The sequence below is a fragment of the Eurytemora carolleeae genome, unplaced genomic scaffold, assembly GCF_000591075.1.
Source record: "Eurytemora carolleeae unplaced genomic scaffold, Eaff_2.0 scaffold624, whole genome shotgun sequence".
Lineage (NCBI taxonomy): Eukaryota > Metazoa > Arthropoda > Copepoda > Calanoida > Temoridae > Eurytemora > Eurytemora carolleeae.
The window spans coordinates 149,391-172,832 of NW_019396553.1; the positions used below are offsets into that span (position 1 = coordinate 149,391).

The following is a 23,442-nucleotide window of genomic DNA, read 5'->3' on the forward strand; positions in this document are numbered from 1 at the left end:
TTTGCACAATCACACAAATTTTCAAATTTGTTCAAATATCTAAGAAAAACCCATTTATTTTACCGTTTGTCCAAGTTTTTCACCTCTAAATTTGCAATTACCTATATGTACACTGTACAGTCACACAAATCTTTTAATTTTTAAAGAAGTTTAAAAATGAATATAACATTTTTCGTCAAAATCAAAAAAAGTTCACATTCATCGAACTTCTTAAAACAAAAATTGAATCACATATTACCTTGAATTGCTGATGACTGGGGGTTAGAGGATGGTATGGCTCCAGGTCGTAGTCTTTTAGAAACCCTATTAAGGTCATCAGGAGAAAAATGGTCTGAGCATAACACACTCCATTTTTTCGGATTCCAGGAGGAAGGTTGGCTTGTAAACCATACTACTCTTAGGTCTTTTTTCGGGAACGAAAAAAAGATTTTATCTTGACAAGTACTATTATTTTCACTTGATATAACACTGCAGTACCTCATGTTCATACATCACAGGGCCCACTGTTTATCAACACAGCTGTACAACTTTCCTACTCTATGGACCCTGAACTTTCCTCCAGATATTAATTCTTTGTAAACAAAAAAAAATCTATTTTGAATAAAAAAAAATAAGAAATTGTATAAAAGAAACATTAAAAAAAACATCATATGCCCCAAAAATAAACACAACAAATCTAGGGTCCGGTTTGCTATATCAGCTGGTAGGCCCATGGAAAAAATTACCAAAATAAAATTTGTACTGTGGCCAAGTTCAGTGTAGATTGATAGATAGATTATAGAATCATATCTATAAGCGGGCCGTGCCAATTACTTTCCTAGACTGTGTTTGAACTTAATCGGCAGGAGTATTAAAATATTTTCAAGGGACAAAGAAACTTAACATTTTTTAAATTAACACACTTTTTATGAAAAAATAAGATTTTTACATAAAAAATGGTTGTAAAATTTGACTAACATTCAAGGAAAATACATTAACTAAAATCATTAAAAAAAATTTCCTTGTAATTACTTAGATTTCAATAATAAGAATAACTTTTAAATTAACTGTCCTCTCTACGACATAGCGCGTAAATCAATAAATCATGTACTTATTTATTCCTAGAAACCCAAGGAAGCACATTGACAGGATTTCGTTTCAGTGGATTTTTAAAACCTATAATGATAAAATTGAGAACTTTTTTAAACAGACAATTCATCAAAATATTTTGTTTGTCTTACATCGAAAAGAAATTCTTTTGTTCGCACTTTTTTTAGTCTTAATTCTTCTTCATCTATTTCTATTTTTTGGCCAACTTGTACTGTGCAGTGTGCACGGAGTACAAATGTACTGTACAGTGTGCACGGAGTACAAATGTACTGTACAGTGTGCATGGAGTACAAATGTACTGTGCAGTGTGCACGGAGTACAAATGTCCTGTGTAGTGTGCACGGAGTACAAATGTACTGTACAGTGTGCACGGAGTACAAATGTACTGTGCAGTGTGCACGGAGTACAAATGTACTGTGTAGTGTGCACGGAGTACAAATGTACTGTGCAGTGTGCACGGAGTACAAATGTACTGTGTAGTGTGCACGGAGTACAAATGTACTGTACAATGTGCACGGAGTACAAATGTACTGTGCAGTGTGCACGGAGTACAAATGTCCTGTGCAGTGTGCACGGAGTACAAATGACAGATCTAAAATGTGATTTTAACGCGATGTCTGCGCAAACAATTTTGTCAGACAACTATTTTTAGAATTAAAAATGTCGATTATTTCCTTATCCAATCAAACAAATTCTTATTTTTTTCGTAAATATATAAAATCTTGATTGTAAAATTAAGCATTTATTATCGGAAGTGGAGATTTTGGCACTCAATTAAAAAAAAACTAAAAATACATATTTTACTCCCCTGGCATATTATTTGTAGTTTTACCCCAAATCAAAAGTTTTATTTAAAGTACAACTACAGTTTATAAAAATAACAATTACAAAAAATGCAGAGGCCAAAGAGCAACCTTTTATGTTTTGAATCTTTCAAAATCTTGAATTTTCTTTTTTTAATTCACTTACCTGATTCACATTCTTCCCTTGTCCAAATGATGGGTATACAGCTGCTAGTTGGACATGTTGTCAAGTTAAAATGTAATTTCCTTCTCCAAGGGGAGGATTCTTTTCTAATACATAAACCACCTAAATTTATTTCAGGAGACGGGATCTGTTACGAGTCCTTGGAGAAGATCCTTAAAGTTATGAAGGTAGCTATGAAGCCTGTTTTTATTTTTCAAGGTTTTTGAATCCATTTCATGTTGATCCGCCTTCCAAACAAATGGATCTAGGTTTGAAGAAAAAAGTTTTTTTTTCGTTAAGTCAATTTTTTGCTGTTTCTTATTTCACGAGTACTCGATTAAGATATTTGAGAAGAAAAGGTTTTAGTTTTTGGCTGATGTTTGACCTTTGACCTTTTACTATGTATTTTAACCATCTGTTCCTTGACAATTTTGTTTGACGTTTCACTCTTTGACGCTTGAAATGTGACCATTGTCTTAAGAGCTTTGATTTTCCTGTGATATTTGACCTTTCTTAGATCTTTGACCTTCCTTTGATCTTTGCCCTTCCTTTGATCTTTGATCTTCCTTTGATCTTTGACCTTCCTTTGATCTTTGACCTTCCTTTGATCTTTTACCTTCCGTTGATCTTTGACCTTCCTTTGATCTTTGTTTTTCCTTTGATCTTTGACCTACCTTTGATCTATGACCTCTCTTTGATCTTTGACCTTCCTTTGATCTTTAACTATCTTTTGATCTTTGACCTTCCTGTAACTGTTGACTTTTCTTTGACTGTTGACCTTCATTGGACCATTGACCCTCCTTTGAACTTAATTTATTGACCTTTAACTTTTTTTTTACCTCTCACCTGAAGTTTAACCCTGACCTTTGAGTTAAGACTCAATTACTGAAAATGCAGGAGAACAGGTGGTCAGCTGAAAATCTATGTTTTGGGTCCGGGGGAGCACTTCTACAGAAGATGGATCGAGATACGCAGAAGTGTGCGTACAAATGTAGCTACGTGGAAGTCGACGGGAAGGGAATTGATGTTTTCAAAGGTACTGATTTTTACAATAGTGTTGGATGTTTTCAAAGGTTTTTGATGTTTTTAACGGTATTTCTATTTACAAAGGTCTTGATGCTTACAAAGGTCTTGATGCTTACAAAGGTATTGATGTTTACAAAGGAAGTAATGTTTACAAACTTACAAGACGTTTTTCAGATCCTGTCACAGATCATAAGAAAAAGAGTAAGAAAGGACGTCTGGTCCTTATCAAGCAGGACGGAGAGTTTCAGACGGTCCGTGAAGAGGAGACAACCCAGGAGGACGAGATGTTCCTCGTCTTTGAGAACGGGGAGCTCGTCAAGGATTGGAGTCTGAGTGAAGTTCGTGCTCGAGCCTGGAGCAGGAAATCTAAAGATTGAAAACTTCAACAATTTATTTTTAAATGACATGTTGCATGCATAAAGAGATCCGTAATAATAAATGCATATATTAAACACCCAGGGGCGTATACAGATACTGGGGAGGGGGATAAAAAGGTCAAGCCTGCCCCCCTCTGAATAAAAATTTTTAATATGCCCCTGTAAACACTCGCACCAATGAAAACTACTGTGATTTATTATACCTGTACTGTTTTATAAATACGAAAAATTGTAATTTTTCGATAAATGCTTAAAAAATTTGTTAATAATTCAGTATTTTTGTTCATACTCACTGCACCCAATATACTCAAAATATCACTCGCACTCTGGCGAAATAAACTACTTAAAGGGACTGTGTGCGTATCAATGTTTATAACTTTTAAAAGCTGATTGTTTTCAATTGTGATAATTCTACCTTACGCATTTCATCTGTTGAAAAATATATGGGAAGTATCAGAATAACGCAGGCTTCTAAATATCTCAGATCAGGGATTTGTTGGAGGAGTGGTGTAAATCAGGCAATGCAATTTTTGCAAAGAAGCCCCTGAAATTAAGCGTACTGCCTCTTTAAATATAATACTTCTATTTGCTCCTGTAAATTGCGCACGCTTAAATATAGAAAATCAATTATTGCAATAAACATTTTTATATTATTTAATAGATTCTTTGTTAGTACTCCTGATTTTTCATTATCTTTCTAAATATTTTTTTAACTTAAACGAAAAGTTCGGATACTTTTTTTTGATTTGTTCTTACAAAAAAAAAACAATGCATTTGTATGTCGAAATGGATTTTTTACCACTTGTATAATTATGCTTGTGTAAATTCATGCTCAAATCAAATGAGGTAGGGATGGCTTTAGACTTCATTAGTGGATCAGAGGATCAAGTTCATTCCATGTAAACCTTCATTTCAAAAATCCTCATTAAAAAATTTTTAAAAATCTATTATTTTTGCCTTTAGATATTTTTGAACGGGTCAGTTGTGCTCCCAATTTTTTAAAATTAGTGTAATAATTTCCATAATTTGTAAACAGTCTCTTTAAGAAATACCTGAAACGAAATAATGGCGATTGTTATTAAACTCTATCTGGATAATTATAAATTGCACAAAGAAATATTTCAGAGGAAAAATGCGCTACGCCCAGATAGTGATGGGTCCAGCTGGTTCAGGCAAATCTACATACTGTTCCACGCTAGCTGCACATGGACAGGTAGGGATGTGCATCAAGTTCATTCATTTTCTTTCATCAGAGAAAAATTTGGCACAGTGCTGGAAGAACAAATGTTTTCAAAATTATCTAATCTTAATATTTGCCGAAAAAACGAACGTTTTATAACTATCGTTTTTCTATTTTTTTTATAAAATTATTGAGTTTTGAAACATTGGAAGTTTTATTAAAAGTTTAAAAAATAAACCAAAAAGATTAACAACACTTTGGACGGACTAGCCCCCGCCACTCCGAGTAATGNGGAATGGACCTCAGCCTGGAGTCTTCTTAATAAATTTATTTTTACCATTACTACATTTTTGGAAAGGAAGGCCAGTTTACTTCGACCGCAAAATGGGCCTCATAAGAAAGGCGGGTTGGCATCAGGGGCTCCTTGATACACTTTTTATTTATTCCAGGACTCTAAGCGAACTATCCATGTTGCCAACCTTGATCCAGCCGCTGAACATTTCAGTTACCAACCTCTTCTAGATGTTAGGGATCTTATACAAGTAGATGTAAGTCCATTTTAGTTACCAACCCCCTTCTAGATGTTAGGGATCTAAATGCCCCCTCTAAATGCCATGTTTGACGTCCAAATATGACAAATGATACATCATTGGAATGCTCTTATGCTCTATTGTTAGAATCTGCAAAAAATAATTTTTTTTGGCTAAATCCAGTATTATGGTAAAAATGTTTGCAAAAAAATTACCAAATTGATAAAATATACATTTTTGTAAAGCCCTTGACCATCCCATATCATACATGCAAAACTGTTAGCCAAAATTTAAATAACATGATCTGTAATTAAGAAAATACTGTAAATGTGCATATTTCTTTGAAAAACTTGTGCACTCCGTTTCCTTATTTGAATTCATAGGCTTTCCTAAAAGCTACAAATTGTCAAAATCTGACAGCTGAAAGTGGGTCAAAATCAAGATTTAGTTTGTTACAGGAAAAAGAATTTATTCAGGCAGTGTCCTGAGGACTCAGACAGCTAGTTTAAAAGCCCGGTTTTAGACAGAAAGGGAGGGCTTAAGGAATAGGGATAAGAACGTCTGGTTATAAAATTTCAAGATGAAAAAATTACGAGGGGGTGGATTTTTAAAGATTTATGGAAAGGAAAGAATTGTACATTGAACTCTAAGATTCCCCCCCCCCCCCCCCTCAAAAATCAATGACTCATTGAATTATTTACTTTCTTCAATTTATTGACAAGAAACCCTTTAAGAAATCCTATAATAATTTGGAAACGATTGTTGAACGAAATATACAGGGTTGTCCGCAAAGGATGAGACTGTGAAGACGACCCGAAACTCTTTAAATATGACTTTTCTAATCTTGAAATTAAGCCCCTCCGTCTTGAAAATGGTATTTTTATATCTTTTCAATGTTCGTCCCAGGACGTGATGGAGGACGAAGAGATGAAGTTTGGTCCTAACGGAGGACTCGTCTTCAGTATGGAGTTCATGATGGAGAACACAGACTGGTTAGAGGTCAGATTTTTAGATTTTCAGGTGCTCAATTTTTGCCACAAACTAAATTTTCTCATTCCTATATCTGTGCAACCAAATGATGTAAACCTTTGCATTTTCAAATTTAGACTTTTTTATCCAACAAATATCATAGATTGAAATGTCAAAGATCTGACTTTTGGTTGCAAAGATTAAGGGATTTGAAAATCAGATTTGTTGATGTTCCTCATCATTTAGTTTATTTTTAATGAAAGAGGAAAACTTCGTAAAGTTGGATGAATATTTTATTATTTTGTTTAAAATGTTAAGAAATGTCTTGAAAAAATGTTTTGATACAACTTTACTTTAAGGAAGCACTGAAATGAAATGTTACTACTACGAAGCACTGGGTGAGGATGGGGATGATAAAAAATTTACTTATAGGAAGCACTGCAGTGAAAACTTTACTTATAGGAAGCCCTGGGTGAGGACGAGGATGATTATATTTTATTCGACTGCCCTGGTCAGATCGAATTGTATACACACATGAATCTCATGAGAAGATTTGTAGACCTTCTTCAACATTGGAATTTCAGGTTCACGAATATTTTTCATCATCGAAAACGTAAAATGCAACACAAAGGAATTTGTCTTTGCCACAAACTCTAATTTTCTAATCCCTTTATCTTTGTTATTCAAAGTCGTAGACCTTCAATATTTCAAACTATAAATTTTGTTTGATCAATTAATCAAATTTTGAAATACCAAAGATTTACACTATCAGATTTTAAAGATTGTTAAATTTGAGTTTGCGGCAATTTGACTCCTTCACAGAGAAATTTTTTTCCAAAAAAAATCTTGTCGGTTCAAGTTTTTAATTTTTTTTCAAAACCTTCGAATATTGTTTTAAAATTGTAAACCAAAAGCCTCTATAAAGTTACCTACAAAATGACTGAATCATATTAATTACTTATACAATCAATCAATCAATTATTCCCGACATGTTTATATTACCTAAATTATGAGCCTAAACTCTCTACGGAAATGAATACAAAAATAGGGACAAATTCCGAAAAACTAATATTGTCATTTAATTTGGCCAGAGATTTAAACTTTTGTGTAAGATTGCGCTAATCTGCTCCACTTAATCTCAACCTTAGATCTTCTCAGTATAGTAATCCCTATCATGGGTTTCGACGACAGGATATCATTGAAAAATAAATTTTATCCTTTGGACGACAAAAAATATGGATCCCGGGTTTGGGAATAGTTCTAACACGTTGCCCTTCCTCAGATCAATCAATCAATCAATTAATCAATCAATCAATCAATCAGTCAGAGTTTCAGGGATGCCTTACTATACACATATCAGTCCGAATCAAGAAAGAGAATTGGACTTTAAAACCCGTGTTTAGGTGTTCAAAATAAAGACAGTTGTATTTATTTTTTATCGTAGTTATAGAATTTGTCAATATCTTTTAGGACTTATATTATTTTTCTGTGGTCTGTAATGTTATATTTAAAATTCGGTGATTGTGATGAACCAAACCTCGGTAGAGTAAAAAAAGTAGATGTTAGTTCCACATTTATTGAAAATATATTTCGGTCTGGGTTGACCCTCGTCAGTTCTAACAAAATAATAACCATCAAAATCGATAAAAAAAATATGAAAAATGTTTGTTAAAAATAAACAAACAAAAAAGAATATGCAAAATAAAAATTTGGGCCGTCATAAGGGAAACGAACTCAGATTATCAGATGGAAAAAAGATAAATTGCAAGTATTCACTTTTTAAAAAAATGTTTTAAGACAATTATTATTCCTTGAGATTGTTTCTGTCACAAAGGTTAAAAACAAACTGTTTAGATGTACGTGTATAAAGTGATGGTGGGGGTTAAACTAATTAACGAACTTTTCCGTAATGTTATAAACTGATGAACTAATTGTCAGGGTGTGCGGTGTGTTCCTGATAGACTCCCACTTCATGGTTGATGGAGGAAAGTTTATATCTGGAGCTTTAGCTGCTCTCAGTGTTATGGTTAACCTAGAGGTTCCTCATGTTAACGTTCTTTCCAAGGTAACAGTTTATATATCAAGCTGCTCTCAGTGTTATGGTTAACCTAGAGGTTCCTCATGTTAACATTCTTTCCAAGGTAACAGTTTATGTATCAAGCTACTCTCTCAGTCTTATGGTTAACCTAGTGTTACCTCATGTTAACATCCTTTCCAAGGTAACAGTTTATATATCAAGCTGCTCTTAGTGTTATGGTTAACGTAGAGGTTCCTCATGTTAACGTTCTTTCCAAGGTACAGTTTATATATCAAGATGCTCTCTCAGTCTTATGGTTCACCTAGAGGTTCCTCATGTTAACATTCTTTCCAAGGTAACAGTTTATATATCAAGCTGCTCACAGTTTAAGGGTTAACCTAGTGTTACCTCATGTTAACATCCTTTCCAAGGTAACAGTTTATATATCAAGCTGCCAGTGTGTATCCGAACCTTGCAAAGGAAGGGTGTCAGCAGAGCTTTCTAAGCCTGTTGAGAGAAAGGGCGCTATGTGCGTTGTACTTGTATAGAAGTCTAGATATCAAGGTCACTTCTCTCCACAACTGAGTGGAAAGCGTGACTAATCCCGAAATCACCCTTCTCAAAATGGAAACTGGATTACTCATGGAAGACCTCTGACAATGATAGGCAAAAGACACACTCCCCGTGTTTTAAAGCGATGGGACAGCATGCTTAGCGGGTTATTTTTTCTTTAAAAAATCTGTCCACATGGGAATACACGTTAAAAGTGAGGACTATGGTATATCTCATACCTGTTACCCTAACACCCCCATCCTCATCCTCCTACCTCCTAAATTCCAACCTTATCCTACTTCACGAGCAGATATAGTGGAACTCAGAAACTGCTTTGCTGTGGAATCTTAATCAAAACTTTCTGAGAGAGATCATCATTGGTTTCATGGGTGTTCCTTTCCTAGGGGGTACACCCAAATCACCTTGAACCTAGCAGAATGCAGTTAAGGCTAGGAGGTCTTTTAATTTCTTTCTAAATTACTGCAAGACACTGATACATGTAATGCAGCTGACAAAAGGAAGTTCTCGTTACAGCAATGTCAGCAATAAACCTGCATAGATGGCCGATATCAAAAACAACTAAAATAAATAAAGAAAATCAAGAGCTGATATTGAAATACTACAAATTGCCTGATCAGCTCTCGAAACTGCATATTAACCCTCCTGGGGGGGCGGGAGTATGCAGCTAATTGAATGAGCAAAACAGGACAGCCAGGATCAAGAAGATTGGAAAAATGAGTGTCAGCATTCTGCATTAAATACATGTATCAATTAATTTGTTTCGTAAAAAAATTATAAATAAATAAATTGATAAAGTTAAAAATATATCAAGCTGCACTCAGTGTTAAGGTTAACCTAGAGGTTCCTCATGTTAACATTCTTTCCGAGGTAACAGTTTACATATCAAGCTGCTCTCTTAGTGTTATGGTTAACATAGAGGTTCCTCATGTTAAAGTTCTTTCCAAGGTACAGTTTATGTATCAAGCTGCTCACAGTGTTATGGTTAACCTAGAGGTTCCTCATGTTAACATTCTTTCCAAGGTAACAGTTTATATATCAAGCTGCTCTCTCAGTCTTATGGTTAACCTAGTGTTACCTCATGTTAACATCCTTTCCAAGGTAACAGTTTATATTTCAAGCTGCTCACAGTGTTATGGTTAACCTAGAGGTTCCTCATGTTAACATTCTTTCCAAGGTAACAGTTTATATCTAAAGCTTCTCTCAGTGTTATTGTTTAGTTATAGTTCTTCTCCCCCCCCCCCCCTCTGCTAAAAATAGTAAACACTGTACTCGTAACGTTGTTTTTGAGACTTTAAAAACATAAAAGCTCACTCATATCCAGGGCGAGTATTCCCTTATAACCAGCACACCACATTAATACACGAGTGTTATGTTTATATAGCTTTATTGAAGTAGGTTATCCTCAACTTCAGCTCTCACACTGTGAACTGAAATTAAATTATTATAATATAACAAAATATATACGTATATGTTTACAAAAATTTGCTCCAGGTCTCAATAAAGAAATTTAGATTTTGAGTCACTAAGAAATCATACTAGTAAAATGTTCAGTATTTAAAACACACTTGCAAAGTTGCTCGGACTGATATGAGCTACAGTTCAGAGAGAGAATATCTTATGCTTCATTCAGAGTCCTTTCGAGTCTAAAAAGGAATTCTCGGTGAGGTTTGATCGACAAAAGATAAGCTTATAGATCACTTATCATAATATTAGCACAGAAATTGCAGCATACCTTTAGGTGCAATCCTTGAAACAGTGAAGGAGAGTACGGAGAACCAAGGGGAAGACGACATCCTTGATATTGTTCTCTGATCTTGAGGAATCTAAACAAGACGGGGTTTAAAATCCTGTTCGTCAAGATCGTTATACATATTTCTCGTGTCCTTAACAGGACACGTCTACAGCATGTGACGTTCCAACATAAGTCCTCGAAAATCTGCGTTGTCCAGTCGGAGGCAGCTCGGTCAGAACAATCAGCACTCCGAGTTGTGGATCAGAGGAGGTGGAGTCACATTCACATGCTCAGGATGATGATCAGGTAGAATCACGATGGTGGAAGACGGCCAAAGGAATCTAGAACAGTTCTGAAGAAAGAAGACGACATCAGAAGATCTCACCAGGTAGAGAGTATCTATTCCATCAGATCATTCAGACGGAGAGGTATACGAACATCAGGGTAGGTCCTGAATACATATATTTAAGGTATCTGCATGTGCATAATATTACCGATGAATATTGTAAAGCTCAAGGTTCAAAGTCTATTCATGATTTCGCATGGTTCACCTGAGTTTCATGTACTCGACGAATGAAGATTTGTGGATGATGTTGTAGGTGGTAGATTTGTAGGATGATTGAAGTTAGGGAGAACACGTTTAATCTAAGATCTGTCTCACCATTATATAACATCATTACATATGTCAAAGTTTTTTTAGCTCAAGACCTTTTTTATTATTGGAAACTATTCTTTAAAAGATGTTTTATAAACCTCGTAAAAGCTGAGACCTGGAGACTTAATCGGTTTATAAATATAATCAACCCATTCTTCGTCTGAAAAAGACGATATATAGTTTTTAAGGTAAAATTATTGCTTCAAAGTTAAAATCTTTGTTATACAAGATAAAATCTTTACTCTCAAATTAAAAGCTTTCTTTCTTGTGAAATCTCAATAATATAAAGAATTTTATATAAAAAAGCTCATGATTAACATTTCTCATGGCTTGATAGATTAAAAACATATTCTCAGGATTATATAATTCAGAACATTGATTTTTAATATAAGGATAAATAATCAAAAGTTTTAGAAATATAGGAGAAAGTTCGAGTTTTCATGTGTAGGTTCATTTCAACCTTCTCCGCTCCAACTTCTTCACATTCATCACAAGGATTCTCCAGGTTTTCAGAAATCCTGAACATTGAAAGTAGTTTATTAGAATTCTTCAAATTCCACTAACACCCGTGATTACCTTTTACAGGAGGTTTCTAGATTTAAGGTGTGTGTGTGTGAGGGGGGGGGGCTTCACTGCCCATTTTATTATAAATTACCAATTTACATTGCAAGAAGGACCCATAAAATAATAATTTATGATTTCTCCTTGTCGAAAACTGTTCTCTGGTTCAAAGGACAAACAGCTCGCCTCTGTTAATTAAACCTTGCTCTAATATTGATATTTTCCAGATTGACCTGTTATCTGTGGGCGGGAGGAAACAGTTGGAGAGATTTCTTGAACCTGATACTCACACCCTTACTGCAGACCTTCACGGGACTAATGGTGTACTAGGACACAGGTACGTTACAAGTTACGAGGGAGGGGTTGCAGGACCGCCATGAACCACGTGTATCAACACCTGAACCCCGCTAATGTTCTCGAAACCTCCCATATCAACAGATCCGAACCTGGCATCCTAGTTGACTGCCCATATGGCTTCACAAGTTTAACAGCAAAACTCATTTAAATCTCTCTCTAAATTCGGCCAAAGAAAAGATTGCAGAGTTTCTCAAAAGGCCATGGTTTAGGTCGTGCTCTTTAGTTTTGAAGACTTTACCAATAATAAATAATAAAGGTATGGGGAGCTGTCGGTGGCCCTTGGTCGGGTTTTGGACGATTACAGTCTTGTCAAATTTTTCCCCTTGGACATCACTAGTGAAGAAAATATACAGGTAAGGAGAAAGCTAGTAAATATTAAAGGGATTGTTCAGTGTTCACGTTGTTGAAAATGCACATAACCCACATTAGAACACACATTAGCCAGAAGCATCGAGAATTTCTCTCAAAATGAAAGTTTTTGGCTGGAACACCTTTCTTGTAAATTTCGTGGATTTCTTAAAAAACGTTCGTGCATTTGAGGAAATAGGTTGTAAAATCTAAAATTAAGTATTCGTCTAGTTTTGAGAATTGTTTATGTTTTCATCCTGGACACTTTAGTGAACGATTGGCCTAGTTGTACTAATAAACAGGGGTGTACATTTTCTTTAAAAATCCCTTCCTCCCATCCCTTTTGAAAATCTTTGTTTTTCCCGGAAGTTACGTATGTTTGCGCAGAGGTTATATTTACTGAAATTGGGGAANAATAAATAAATGTTAGGGCACTGGCAGAAAGTAGGTAAAAGGATGAAAAACTTGCCTTTCGATGTCCAATCTTGTATCCCCCCACAAAACTATACATTCTTTTGAATAAAAAAATTGTGTTTTTTTTTCAAATTTTTACTCATAAAATATTTTTGTCTGTGAACGAACCTATTTTGAAACCTTGATTATTTCAGGATTTATTAATCATGATTGATACAACGATACAGTATGGAGAGGATCTAGATACGAAAACAAGAGATTTCGAATATCCAGACAAGGAGGATGAAAACGACGAGTAGAACTTAAGTTCAGTTGATCCGAACTGAACTTAAATCGAACTATAAAAAGTTCAAACTCCCGGCTCAGTTTTTAAATAAATGTTATTTATTTTTTTATATCAAGGCTGTGATATTTTTTTTCAGATGTATTAAATGTGTTGTTTATCAAGATGAAGGAAAAGGTTGGTATGGAAGCTAGCAAACATGGAAACCAATCAAATTCAAGGTTAGTTGATTTCAGGGGTGTAAATAAGGATTCTCTAGGGGGGGGGGGGAAACCTTTCAGCTTTCAACTTGTTTTATATCCTTCATTATAGTCATTCATTTTACATTAACTACAAAGATCTGTAGAAAAAATGAATTTATTTTAAAGTAACATAAAAAATAGTTTTGCTCTAAGAGGAAAAAAAATGTTACTTTTTAAAATCTTTAGAAACGCTACTCTGCTAAACTTGGAAAAATATTGTCTTTGTTTATATTCTTATTTCTAATTTCTAAAATTTTCTTGTCAATGTAGTATGTTAAGATCTTAAATAAATCTAATATGGAAATGACATTATTTATAAGTAAAAATTATTCTGCATTGCCCATACCATTTTTTTCTATTAAAAAAAAAAACATTTTATTGTCATGACATTGACCAATAATTTAGAATTTAGAATCATTTAGAATATGTTGACGTAAAATCTGAAGTACCTGAGGTATCTGCACATTTAAATTATTTTCGTGCAAATTTTAAAGATACTCAATTTTAAAATCAACCTTTTTTAAAAAACAAAATAAGATAACAACTCTTTCCTCCATGAAAAAAGGCTTTGCGCTCAAAAACCTTTTAAGAATATCTTCAGGTTTTATTGTTTTCAGAATTCTATGGGGGAGGGGGTAATAACCCCCAGGATTCTAGGGGGGGGGTAATTAACCCCATGATTCTAGGGGGGGGGGGAAATAACCCCAATAACCCCCCCTAATTACGCCACTGGTTGATTTATTCAATTGTTACACAAAATTTCTTTTCATCATTAAAGATAAAACTACACAACATGTTTACATTTAGTTTATGACCTGAGTGTGTAAACCTTTGATATTTAAAACTTTAATTATTTGATCTAACAGGATTCATAGTTTCCAAAATCAAAAATTCTACAACATTGTTCTTAATCTTCATACCGGAAACCATCTCAAGAACTGACGAGGGTCAACCCAGACCGAATTAAAATGTGGAATTAACATCTACTTTGTTTACTCAAGAGATATTTTCTTCATCACCATCACCGAATTTTAATTCAAATGGATTATAAAATCAGAGTTTGTTGCAGAAACACAGTCTCTTTACTATTTGATACAGTTGCTTCACATGGAAAATTATTTCTAGAATGGAATATGGTTTAATCATATCAAATTTGTTCTTGTTCTTCACACATTGAATATTATTTTGTTTTCAACTCCCCAGGCTGTTATTTAAGTAGAAGAAATTCCAATACAACAAGACACAAAACTGTAAAAGGTAGACGACATTTAAGCAATTATACGTGGATTTGGTAATCGGCCATCCCCCTCTGGGAGTGAAATGTCATTTGCAAGCAATTCGAGATTTCCATAAAAGGGACTGTAAGTTAAGTTTCAAGTAACCCTCCATGTAAATATTGCCACGCCCGATTCCCAACATTAATAAAAGTCTTGTCTGAATGAATTGTATGAATTAGACATCAATGTTAGTTTTGAAAGCTAATTATTTTCAATTGTAGTTTCGCTACTTGCGCATTTCTACTGCAGGGAAACATAAAGGAATTATCAGAAATAAAATGTTTAAACCTAGAAAACCGACAAAATATTCCACATGATTGATCAGATAAAGGTATAAAGGGTACCTTTGTGAATTCGGCATTTTTGCCATTTTTGCAAGGAAGGTCATTCGAAACTAAACCGGTATTCCCTTTAAGAACATTCTTGTCTTTGTTTAGAAATATTGAGGCGAGGGAGACGTTTACCACCCTGCTGGAGATATCCAGGATACTGAATACAGGACTAGACAGGGAGACATTGGCAATCTGTGTCAGACTCTGTGAACAGGAAATCAATCAATCAATCAATCAATCAATTCTAAATATTAAAATTCCTGGATCACTACTCTTGAATCATGGGACCCCATCCACCTAAATCCTTTCACTCCCACACCGGAAAAAAACTAGAGAAATTGTATCATTTGTTATCAAATTACAATAGATACGTGGAAAAATTGTCGTCTTCGCATTGATAGAAATTTAAATACATTTCGGTTTTTTTTCTGATATTTTTCTATTTAAAATTTTTTAAAACAATTAAAACTAATCCAATTTGTTTCGGCGGATCTGTTTCAACCAGTCGAGACGAATTTTTACCCATCTGGAATCTTTAATTTGATAAAAAATGAGAGTGTCCGGTTGTTTCATGGACACAGTATTGACTCTTTTCCTCTATAATTTTAGCTGGAAAATTTTCTTTTTGAATTTTAAGTTTTAATTCTGGGGTTTCTCAGATTATTTATTCCTCATAAAGTATGAGACACGTTTTGTTTTTTGGTGAGTCAGTTGTGAGCCAGGAAGAGTCAGTTGTGAGCCAGGAAGAGTCAGGCGCTGTAATGGTCGATCCGATCCTGTCTACTTAGAGCACTGAGTCCTAGTAAATAGCTACTTTCTAGTAATAGTTTGATATCTTATATCTTGGCTTCTTGAATCAAAATCGAAATAAGAATGAATGTATCCAAAATGTCTTATGCGACATGATTAATTGAGAGATTTCTCCGCCAGGGGGCTAATCCTGAAGCTTTAGCCACAGTTATTAAAGAATTAAGGTAGAGTTATACCCAATGTTAATATTTATTACAAATCTCTAGATTTATAAGAATTGATAATGTCATCTCAGATCTGGGGTGTCTCTTCGATCAGATCTGATCTTATTCGGGTTGGGTTGGGTTTTTTTTGTGTGAATTTAGAGAGCTGTAATATTTAGGATTCAATGGATCCGGATCTTAAGCAAAGATTAAAACATTAAATGGTTAAAAATACAATAATTTTTACTTTTACATATCTTTGTGAAGTTTTTTTAACTTTAAATACAAAAATATCTTTAGTATATGTTGACAGAGTTGGGGGCACATTGCACTGCAGGCTTAATTTTAAAGGATTATTCAGCCCTCATGTTGATTATCTGTTCATTTATAAAAAAAAAATTTTGTGGTTTTTGTTATCCCTTATTTTAGTTGAAATACTTTTTTAGACGCGAGACAGAGGCAATTAAGAACGCGAGCGAAGCGAGTTAAGCCCCTGATCATGACGAACCCGATTTATTAATAAGAATTAAATGTCATGTGATTAATCATGTTATCCGTAAAATATAAAAGTTGGCGGAAAGAAAAGTCGACATCGACCCATAACATCAAACAATGTCGCAATTAAACGACAATATTTCAGATAAGAATGTCGCTTCTTACCCCGCCGGAGACCGAACATAAGCTGAGCGTACTGGAGGGAGACAGGAACTTTTACAATCGATTAATTATCCAAAAATATTCTTATATGCGTTCACATCATTATTGCATCTTCTCGAGTGCGTTCTCTATAATTTATGGATGTCAATGCCAGATTCACCAAGGTACTCATTAAAGTTTTGTCTGATTAAGTGTGAATTAGACATCACTGTTTATAATTTTCAAAACTGATTACTTCCTATTGTGACTTTTCTTTGTGCGTTTCTTTTGCGGGGAAACTTATATAGGAATTTTTAGAATTTCTAGAAAAACAATATCTTCCACACCGGTCATCAGATAAAGGTTTCAAGGTTACCGGTCATTGCCATCTTTTATTCCAACTGCAAATTCGAGTTTAGGTTCTGTAAAGTAGATAAAGCTTTGATCATCCGTTTACGTCTTTTTTCTTTCTTTTTTTTAGTATCAAATTGACCATATTACAGAATGGGTTTTCGTTTGGGTTTTCGTTAATTTTTGATAAGTTCCAAAATATTTGCCCTCTCCAGTTTAAAAAACAAATTAACGCTTTTTATCTAAAATTCAGAATTTTATTATTTGAATTATATATAGCTTATAGAGATTAGAGAAGCCATAAACTTGCGATTTTAATAGAACTTGCACATTATTTATAAAGAACGATGTTTTTATTCCAAAAAAAGCTTTTTTAACATTATATTCTCGGACCTTTTGGCTAAGTATAAAAAATATTTTTTTTCTACTAATATATATTCATTAAGTTAGAAAAATAAATCTGCTGAAATTTATGAAATCTCTTTTTTTTTATTTTTTTTTTATTTCCAAAATATCCGTTTTTTCTTGACTAAAAGATTGTAATGGCATATTTAGTAAGTCCGGAGATAGTTGTCGAACTTTTGTTTTTCGTAAAGAATCCCACACATTAGGAAACTGCCTTAGAGTTACACTCCTTCAGAACCCACAGGTCAGTTTATAATTACTTCAGATCCCACAGGTCAGTTTATAATTACTTCAGAACCCACAGGTCAGTTTATAATTGCTTCAGATCCCACAGGTCAGTTTTTAATTACTTCAGATCCCACAGGTCAGTTTATAATTACTTCAGATCCCACAGGTCAGTTTATAATTGCTTCAGAACCCACAGGTCAGTTTATAATTGCTTCAGAACCCGCAGGTCAGTTTATAATTGCTTCAGATCTGGCTCAAAAACGTTAAGCTCTTTAAACCCGTAAATCGTAAGTTTTAAATTTATAATGAATAACATTTCGATGACTTTAGTATTTAAGTTTTGATTGTTAACAAGCTTTTTTTGAATTGCAAGTTTACAAGTAATAAAAGAGAAGTTTTTTTAAAATTGATTAAACATCGTGACTTCTATACTTAATTTAAATCAATATTGAATTCAAAAGTCGTCTTCATTGTATTGATGTAATCGCCTACCACCAATTAAAACGAAACACATCGATAATGTTAACAGGCTCAATTTCACTTGCAAAACTATATGCAGAAATCTAAGAATATTTAGTTTATTCAAGTCTGGTTGAATCTGAGCAAAACAATATTTAGTTCACAATTACAGTTGATTAAATTTTATAAACAAAGTACATTCTTTTACTGCACATCTCGGTTTTGTTTAGCTTGAGACAATTAATTCTATGCGATCAGAGAACATCTTGGACTTCACTTCTCTCCTTGGACAATATCCTTGATTTAGGTTCTTCTTTTTGTCATGGATTATCTGACGACTGATGCTTGAGTGAGTGTACACTGTACAGTTGTATAGTGTACACTTAAAGGTGNTTCTTTGTCCTAGGGCGGAATTCTGTAGATTCTAGAATTTCTTCAATGATGGATAAGGAGTCTCATCAATCACCTAGGTTTTACAGTAAAACTATTTGCTTTAAAACAACATCAAATACGCATGTCGCTGCTAAAATGTCGTCTTTCTATTCCACAGTTTAATGAATCTGACTGTATCCAGGTTGTATTTGCTGGATATACGATACCTCATCCCTCCGAGGAGATTATGCACCTGAGGATACAAACCATGGATGGATATCCGGCCCAGGTATTATTAAGTTAGAGCGAGGTAGAAACTTCTGATTGGAATACCGCTTAGCCAAATCGAATAAACTTTTGGATCAAAGGATTTAGTTTTTTTCCAGGGATGTACGGAAAAATCACTGAAAGATAATTCAGACATTATTAAAAAAAAATGCGGATGCTTGGATTTAGCTGACAATGCAAACAAAACAAAAGTTTTGACCTGATAATTATTGATAAAATTAGGCTAAAAAAATTGTCTTTTCGATGATGCAATGCCCTTAACTGATAATCTACCTTTCAAAAGAAATACTGACTATTTGAATCGTATTTTCTCCAAAAGTTCATAAAAAAATATGTCTAATATGTACCCCTTTACTTTCCCAAGTTTACATGACTAAACTGCAGATTGTTTAATTGTAATGAAAGTTTGATTTTTCACTTGTTCTTTCATTTTTTTATTTTATTATTTATTTATTAGATATTTTTCATATTATTATCATGGTTTTTGTTGTTGCGATGGTTTATGCAGTTTTTTTTTATTTCGAATTAATAATATTGTTTTTAGACTGCTCTACGGAAAGCGTTTGTGGACGTTAAGGCGAATGCTCTTCAATTAAAAAAGGATTTTGGTCTCGCAGTTCAGCAAAATAAAAACAAATCATAAAAAGAAAATTTTTATTATTAATATATTTTAATATTTTCAGAAAAATGTGATTTATGCTTTCATGTTTTTGGAAAGATGGCGCTTATTGATATAGGTAAAAATCTTGTACAATTGTAATATATCCATGGATAGTTGGATTGGATAACTTAATCTTCATACCGNATGCGAAAAAGCAAGTTTTTTCATCCTTTTCATTCATTTTAGCAACAAAAAAATATTTTCCCAAATTTTGAGAATAAAACCATTAAAAATGTTGGCGTACTTTACTTCTGGGGGAAAACGATTTTCAAAAATGGGGGGGGGGGAATGGTCTTTAAGAGAGTATACACCCCTGTAATGAGATATGGGATAGCTGGATACTTCAGCTAGTAATAGATAAACCTCTGTAAACCTGATAGTAATATATCCAGGATAGATGAATACTTCAGCTAGTAATAGATAAACCTCTGTAAACCTGATTGTAATATATCCAGGGGATAGATGGATACTTCAGCTAGTAATAGATAAACCCTGTAAACCTGATTGTAATATATCCATGGGATAGATGGATACTTCAGCTAGTAATAGATAAACCCCTGTAAACCTGATTGTAATATATCCTGGGGATAGATGGATACTTCAGCTAGTAATAGATAAACCCCTGTAAACCTGATTGTAATATATCCTGGGGATAGATGGATACTTCAGCTAGTAATAGATAAATCTCTGTAAACCTGATTGTAATGTATCCAGGGGATGGTTGGGAACGAGAATTACTTACAGCAGAGAAACTTCATCAACATGTTCTTTCTCAGGTATTACCAGACACTAGGAAGGTTTTGTTCTTACTCAGGTATTACCAGACACTAGGGAGGTTTTGTTCTTACTCAGGTATTCCCTAACACTAGAGAGGTTTTTTTTTTATTTACTCCAGTATTCCTTAACTCAAGTGAGGTTTTGTTTTACTTCGGTATTCCTTAACACTAGAAACGTTCGTTCTTACTCAGTTATTCCTAAACACTTAAGAGTTTTTTTTCTTGCTCAAGTAATTCCTAACTTGTCCATTGGTCCAAAAACTCCAAAAAAAAAAACTATATAGTAAATGAAGGGATTACGAAATATTTGAATAAATCTTAATTAATTTCAAGAAATGTGAGCTGAAAACTAGAATTGGTCGGAATCCGGTGGGATAACCAAAAAGAAGGGAAAGGAACGGATTAAGCAAAAAAGAGTCCACAGTGAATATTCAGATTCAAAGTGATCGGTATTAAGAGTATCCAATTTCTTATCAGACCACATTTTGGAAATTTCATGATAGGTGACAATCACTTTAAAAGTGGGCATTGCTTCTTGGGACACCCTGTAGATAGATTGATTCTTGGGACACCCTGTAGATAGATTGCTTCTTGGGACACCCTGTAGATGGATTGATTCTTGGGACACCCTGTAGATAGATTGCTTCTTGTGACACCTTGTAGATAGATTGCTTCTTGTGACACCCTGTAGATAGATTGATTCTTGGGACACCCTGTAGATAGATTAATTGTTGGGACACCCTGTAGATAGATTGCTTCTTGGGACACCCTGTAGATAGATTGCTTCTTGGGACACCCTGTAGATAGATTGATTCTTGGTACACCCTGTGGATGTGATTCTTGGGACACCTTGTAGATAGATTGATTCTTGGGACACTCCAAAGATAGATTGATTCTTAGGACACCCTGTAGATAGATTAAGAAATGTACAAAATATCGACATTTACTAATTCCTATACTATTGGAGCATTGGACTGAGCATTCTGTACACATTCTATACGCACAATTAGCAAAGAAATATTGGAGGAAAAAAAGTATCCTAAAACCTTTTTCTTTGTCCTAGTTATCAAAACCGAAAATGGATTATTTTCAATTGTGGTTTCTTTTTAAAAGTGGCTTTGGAAATTTTTAATCAGAAACTAAAATTAGTTGTCGGAAATCAGCAATATTTAAAAAGGTATACTGTTGTGAATCTAACATGCCATGGAAGTCAACCTACTTAACTTACAATTTTTAAACCAAACTAAAACATTTAAGTGGTTCAAATCGGTCAAATCGATCAAGGGGTTCCCGAGTCATGATGGGACACACAAACAAACAGAGATTGCTACTTTCTTTCTTAATATTGATTCTGTTTTTTAACCACAAATTTGTTATGCTAATCTTTTATTCTTAAGATTGGAGAGCGAAGTAAGCTGAGTAGGAAAAGCTCTGTATATCACCAGCTCACTGATGATCTTGGTCGAACACTCTCCCAGCTCTCAGGACAGGTATGAGAATAACAATATTTTAAGTAATTAAAGAGAAGCTTTTTTTATTTACAGCTTTTTTTGTTTCTATGTTTTTGTGTATCTATGCTGTTCTTAAAAGGTTGATGTAAATAAAAATTTAAATCGAAAGTCGTCTTCATTATATTGATATAATCGCCTACCACAGTATTTATGCAATTAAGCAAAATATCACAATTATGTCTTGAATTTTGTGGAAAAATTTAGGAATTGTTAAAATTAAAAAGTTTCGTCTGAAGAAAAGTTTAAAGAAAAATGATCACATTTGAACAAGGAAATAACCGTTTTAGTTAAATCTGCTCCGGGAGAAACTTCATACCGAGTCTTCAAAACTTACTCAAGGGGAGAGAAACAGAAGAGAAGGAGTTTTAGGTAAACTGTAATATTAAAATTATAAATCTACAAAATTTCAGTATAATATTGATTCGTGTCTCCGAACTAGTCTTCATTGTACTGTAAGCGTAATTTCTAGTGACCTGCACAGGACCCCTCGGCCTTCATGCAAAGATGGCAATGCCTGATGTACAAGCTTTTTTCGTATAAACTTTGTCAGATCAAGTATGAATTAGTTATACATGACTGTTTTTCTTTAAACTGTATATTTTTGTGGTTTTTTTCAAGAGTGATTCGCGCATTTCTTGGAGAAATTCACAAAAATAAACACTCTAGAGTCAGAAAAACGACGTTATCCTCCACATTTTTTGATCAAATTAAGATTTCGAAGGTACCGTTGTAAATCATACATTTCAATACATGGTGGGTCACTTGAAATAACGCTATACAGCCCCTTTAACCGCGTAAAAATCAACAAAAGTCTTTTACGTCACAAAGAATTTTGCATTCCCGTCACATTTTTGCCGTTGTAGATCGGATATTGCCATTTTTGCATGAAGGGTCACTTAAAATTACGCTTACAGTCTCTTTAAGTTGTAAAAACCCGTATTTTAGACAATTTCTCCCGGAAGGAGAAACAGCTGAAAGAGCTAGTGAGCAGAACTATATTTACTGAGGTGAACTCGGACCGGAAAACTTTATTCCGGAAACCGGTGCCTGGTTCCGGAATAGCGGACATGGGAACCACGGGGTGGGGGGACTCAAGCAGTCCCCCCGGGGACGGGGGAGCTGAGTCCTTGGAGACGGCTGGGATGAGTGCTCAGTCCCTGAAAGAAAAACAGCAGGAGGCCATGTTAGATCAGGTGATGAGAAATCCGAACCGGTACAAGCATATACTCGTACCGGCCAGTCTAGTTTAACGTTTAATATACAGTGAGAACCAGAAAACTGTGGAATATGAAGACGCGCACATTATTAAAGCAATATTAAGTGTGTTTGATGTTGTTACAAAGCAACTAGGTTAACTAGTAACTTATTAAATCTATGTATTATAAGGTAAAATTGGTCTGTTTACACTACACAAGTGCTGTGTCTCATGTACATTGAACTATGTAAAATCACAACTAGTGTCTTAAAGTCGCGTGTTCCTTTTCCAGAATGTACACTGTACTGTGTATCATTAAACAAATAAATATGAAGGATGCTGGTCTGGATGTTCTGTACACTGTACATGTGCACAATATAAAGGTTATTGTGTACACTGTACTGTGATTATTAATTAAATAAATATAAAGGATGCTGGTCTGGATGCACTTGTACACTGTACATGTGCACAATATAAAGGTTATTGTGTACACTGTACTGTGATTATTAAATACATGAATATGAAGGATGCTGGTCTAGATGCTCTGCATAGTGTGATAATAAGACAGAAGAATATGGCCCAGCAGATTGGTGTAGAAATTATCCAACAAAATGATATAATTGATGAAATAGGTCAGTTCCATTTTTATGTTGCTTTCATTTGATAATAAATCAGCTCG

The 23,442-nt window shown here is 34.2% G+C and overlaps 5 protein-coding genes across 7 annotated transcripts in view; all 5 read left to right on the forward strand.

Moving 5' to 3' along the window:
* The window catches only part of LOC111705382 (nicotinamide phosphoribosyltransferase), a 10,658-nt gene extending 6,547 nt beyond the window's left edge, over positions 1–4,111 (forward strand). Inside the window, exons 12-14 of the mRNA XM_023477903.1 lie at positions 2,194–2,243; positions 2,953–3,091; positions 3,256–4,111. Coding sequence (XP_023333671.1) covers positions 2,194–2,243; positions 2,953–3,091; positions 3,256–3,458 — 392 coding nt within the window. The 3' untranslated portion in view covers positions 3,459–4,111. The remainder of the gene's footprint in view (positions 1–2,193; positions 2,244–2,952; positions 3,092–3,255) is intronic.
* Positions 1–13,217, forward strand: part of LOC111705384 (GPN-loop GTPase 3-like) — a 20,301-nt gene extending 7,084 nt beyond the window's left edge. Inside the window, exons 4-11 of one of the 3 annotated variants that reach the window (XM_023477910.1) lie at positions 4,582–4,671; positions 5,088–5,186; positions 6,075–6,167; positions 6,600–6,721; positions 8,076–8,202; positions 11,903–12,012; positions 12,289–12,385; positions 12,989–13,217. In XM_023477910.1, the coding sequence (XP_023333678.1) occupies positions 4,591–4,671; positions 5,088–5,186; positions 6,075–6,167; positions 6,600–6,721; positions 8,076–8,202; positions 11,903–12,012; positions 12,289–12,385; positions 12,989–13,093 (834 nt within the window). In that variant the 5' untranslated portion in view covers positions 4,582–4,590 and the 3' untranslated portion in view covers positions 13,094–13,217. Of the gene's footprint in view, positions 1–4,513; positions 4,672–5,087; positions 5,187–6,074; positions 6,168–6,599; positions 6,722–8,075; positions 8,203–11,902; positions 12,013–12,288; positions 12,386–12,988 lie in introns of those variants that run through there. The other 2 variants (XM_023477911.1, XM_023477912.1) reach the window with 2 other exon arrangements.
* LOC111705389 (mitotic-spindle organizing protein 1-like) lies at positions 13,217–16,522 on the forward strand. Its single transcript, XM_023477919.1, has 4 exons — positions 13,217–13,298; positions 15,034–15,142; positions 15,859–15,902; positions 16,328–16,522. The coding sequence occupies exons 1-4, from the start codon at positions 13,243–13,245 to the stop codon at positions 16,368–16,370; spliced, it is 252 nt and encodes an 83-aa protein (XP_023333687.1). The 5' UTR covers positions 13,217–13,242; the 3' UTR covers positions 16,371–16,522.
* On the forward strand, positions 16,510–19,292 carry LOC111705388 (probable DNA-directed RNA polymerases I and III subunit RPAC2). The gene is made up of 4 exons (XM_023477918.1): positions 16,510–16,586; positions 17,424–17,517; positions 18,535–18,621; positions 19,165–19,292. Exons 1-4 carry the CDS (start codon positions 16,528–16,530, stop codon positions 19,261–19,263), a joined length of 339 nt encoding a protein of 112 aa, XP_023333686.1. The 5' UTR covers positions 16,510–16,527; the 3' UTR covers positions 19,264–19,292.
* LOC111705387 (syntaxin-8) lies at positions 19,258–23,442 on the forward strand. Its single transcript, XM_023477917.1, has 6 exons — positions 19,258–19,357; positions 19,996–20,057; positions 21,455–21,547; positions 21,856–21,937; positions 22,514–22,761; positions 23,290–23,442. The coding sequence occupies exons 1-6, from the start codon at positions 19,339–19,341 to the stop codon at positions 23,425–23,427; spliced, it is 642 nt and encodes a 213-aa protein (XP_023333685.1). The 5' UTR covers positions 19,258–19,338; the 3' UTR covers positions 23,428–23,442.

What these genes read in the sequence shown, in the direction of transcription:
- LOC111705389 (XM_023477919.1), top strand. Translation starts at nt 13,243, where the DNA reads ATGAAGGAAAAGGTTGGTATGGAAGCTAGCAAACATGGAAACCAATCA. An exon ending in GTGTCAGACTCTGTGAACAG is followed by an intron (nt 15,143 to 15,858) that starts GAAATCAATCAA and finishes TTTCTCCGCCAG; the next exon opens with GGGGCTAATCCTGAAGCTTT. An exon ending in ACAGTTATTAAAGAATTAAG is followed by an intron (nt 15,903 to 16,327) that starts GTAGAGTTATAC and finishes ATACTTTTTTAG; the next exon opens with ACGCGAGACAGAGGCAATTA.
- LOC111705388 (XM_023477918.1), top strand. Translation starts at nt 16,528, where the DNA reads ATGTCGCTTCTTACCCCGCCGGAGACCGAACATAAGCTGAGCGTACTG. An exon ending in AGCGTACTGGAGGGAGACAG is followed by an intron (nt 16,587 to 17,423) that starts GAACTTTTACAA and finishes TGGCATATTTAG; the next exon opens with TAAGTCCGGAGATAGTTGTC. An exon ending in TGGATGGATATCCGGCCCAG is followed by an intron (nt 18,622 to 19,164) that starts GTATTATTAAGT and finishes TATTGTTTTTAG; the next exon opens with ACTGCTCTACGGAAAGCGTT.
- LOC111705387 (XM_023477917.1), top strand. An exon ending in ATCAACATGTTCTTTCTCAG is followed by an intron (nt 20,058 to 21,454) that starts GTATTACCAGAC and finishes TTTATTCTTAAG; the next exon opens with ATTGGAGAGCGAAGTAAGCT. An exon ending in AGGAGGCCATGTTAGATCAG is followed by an intron (nt 22,762 to 23,289) that starts GTGATGAGAAAT and finishes ATGAATATGAAG; the next exon opens with GATGCTGGTCTAGATGCTCT.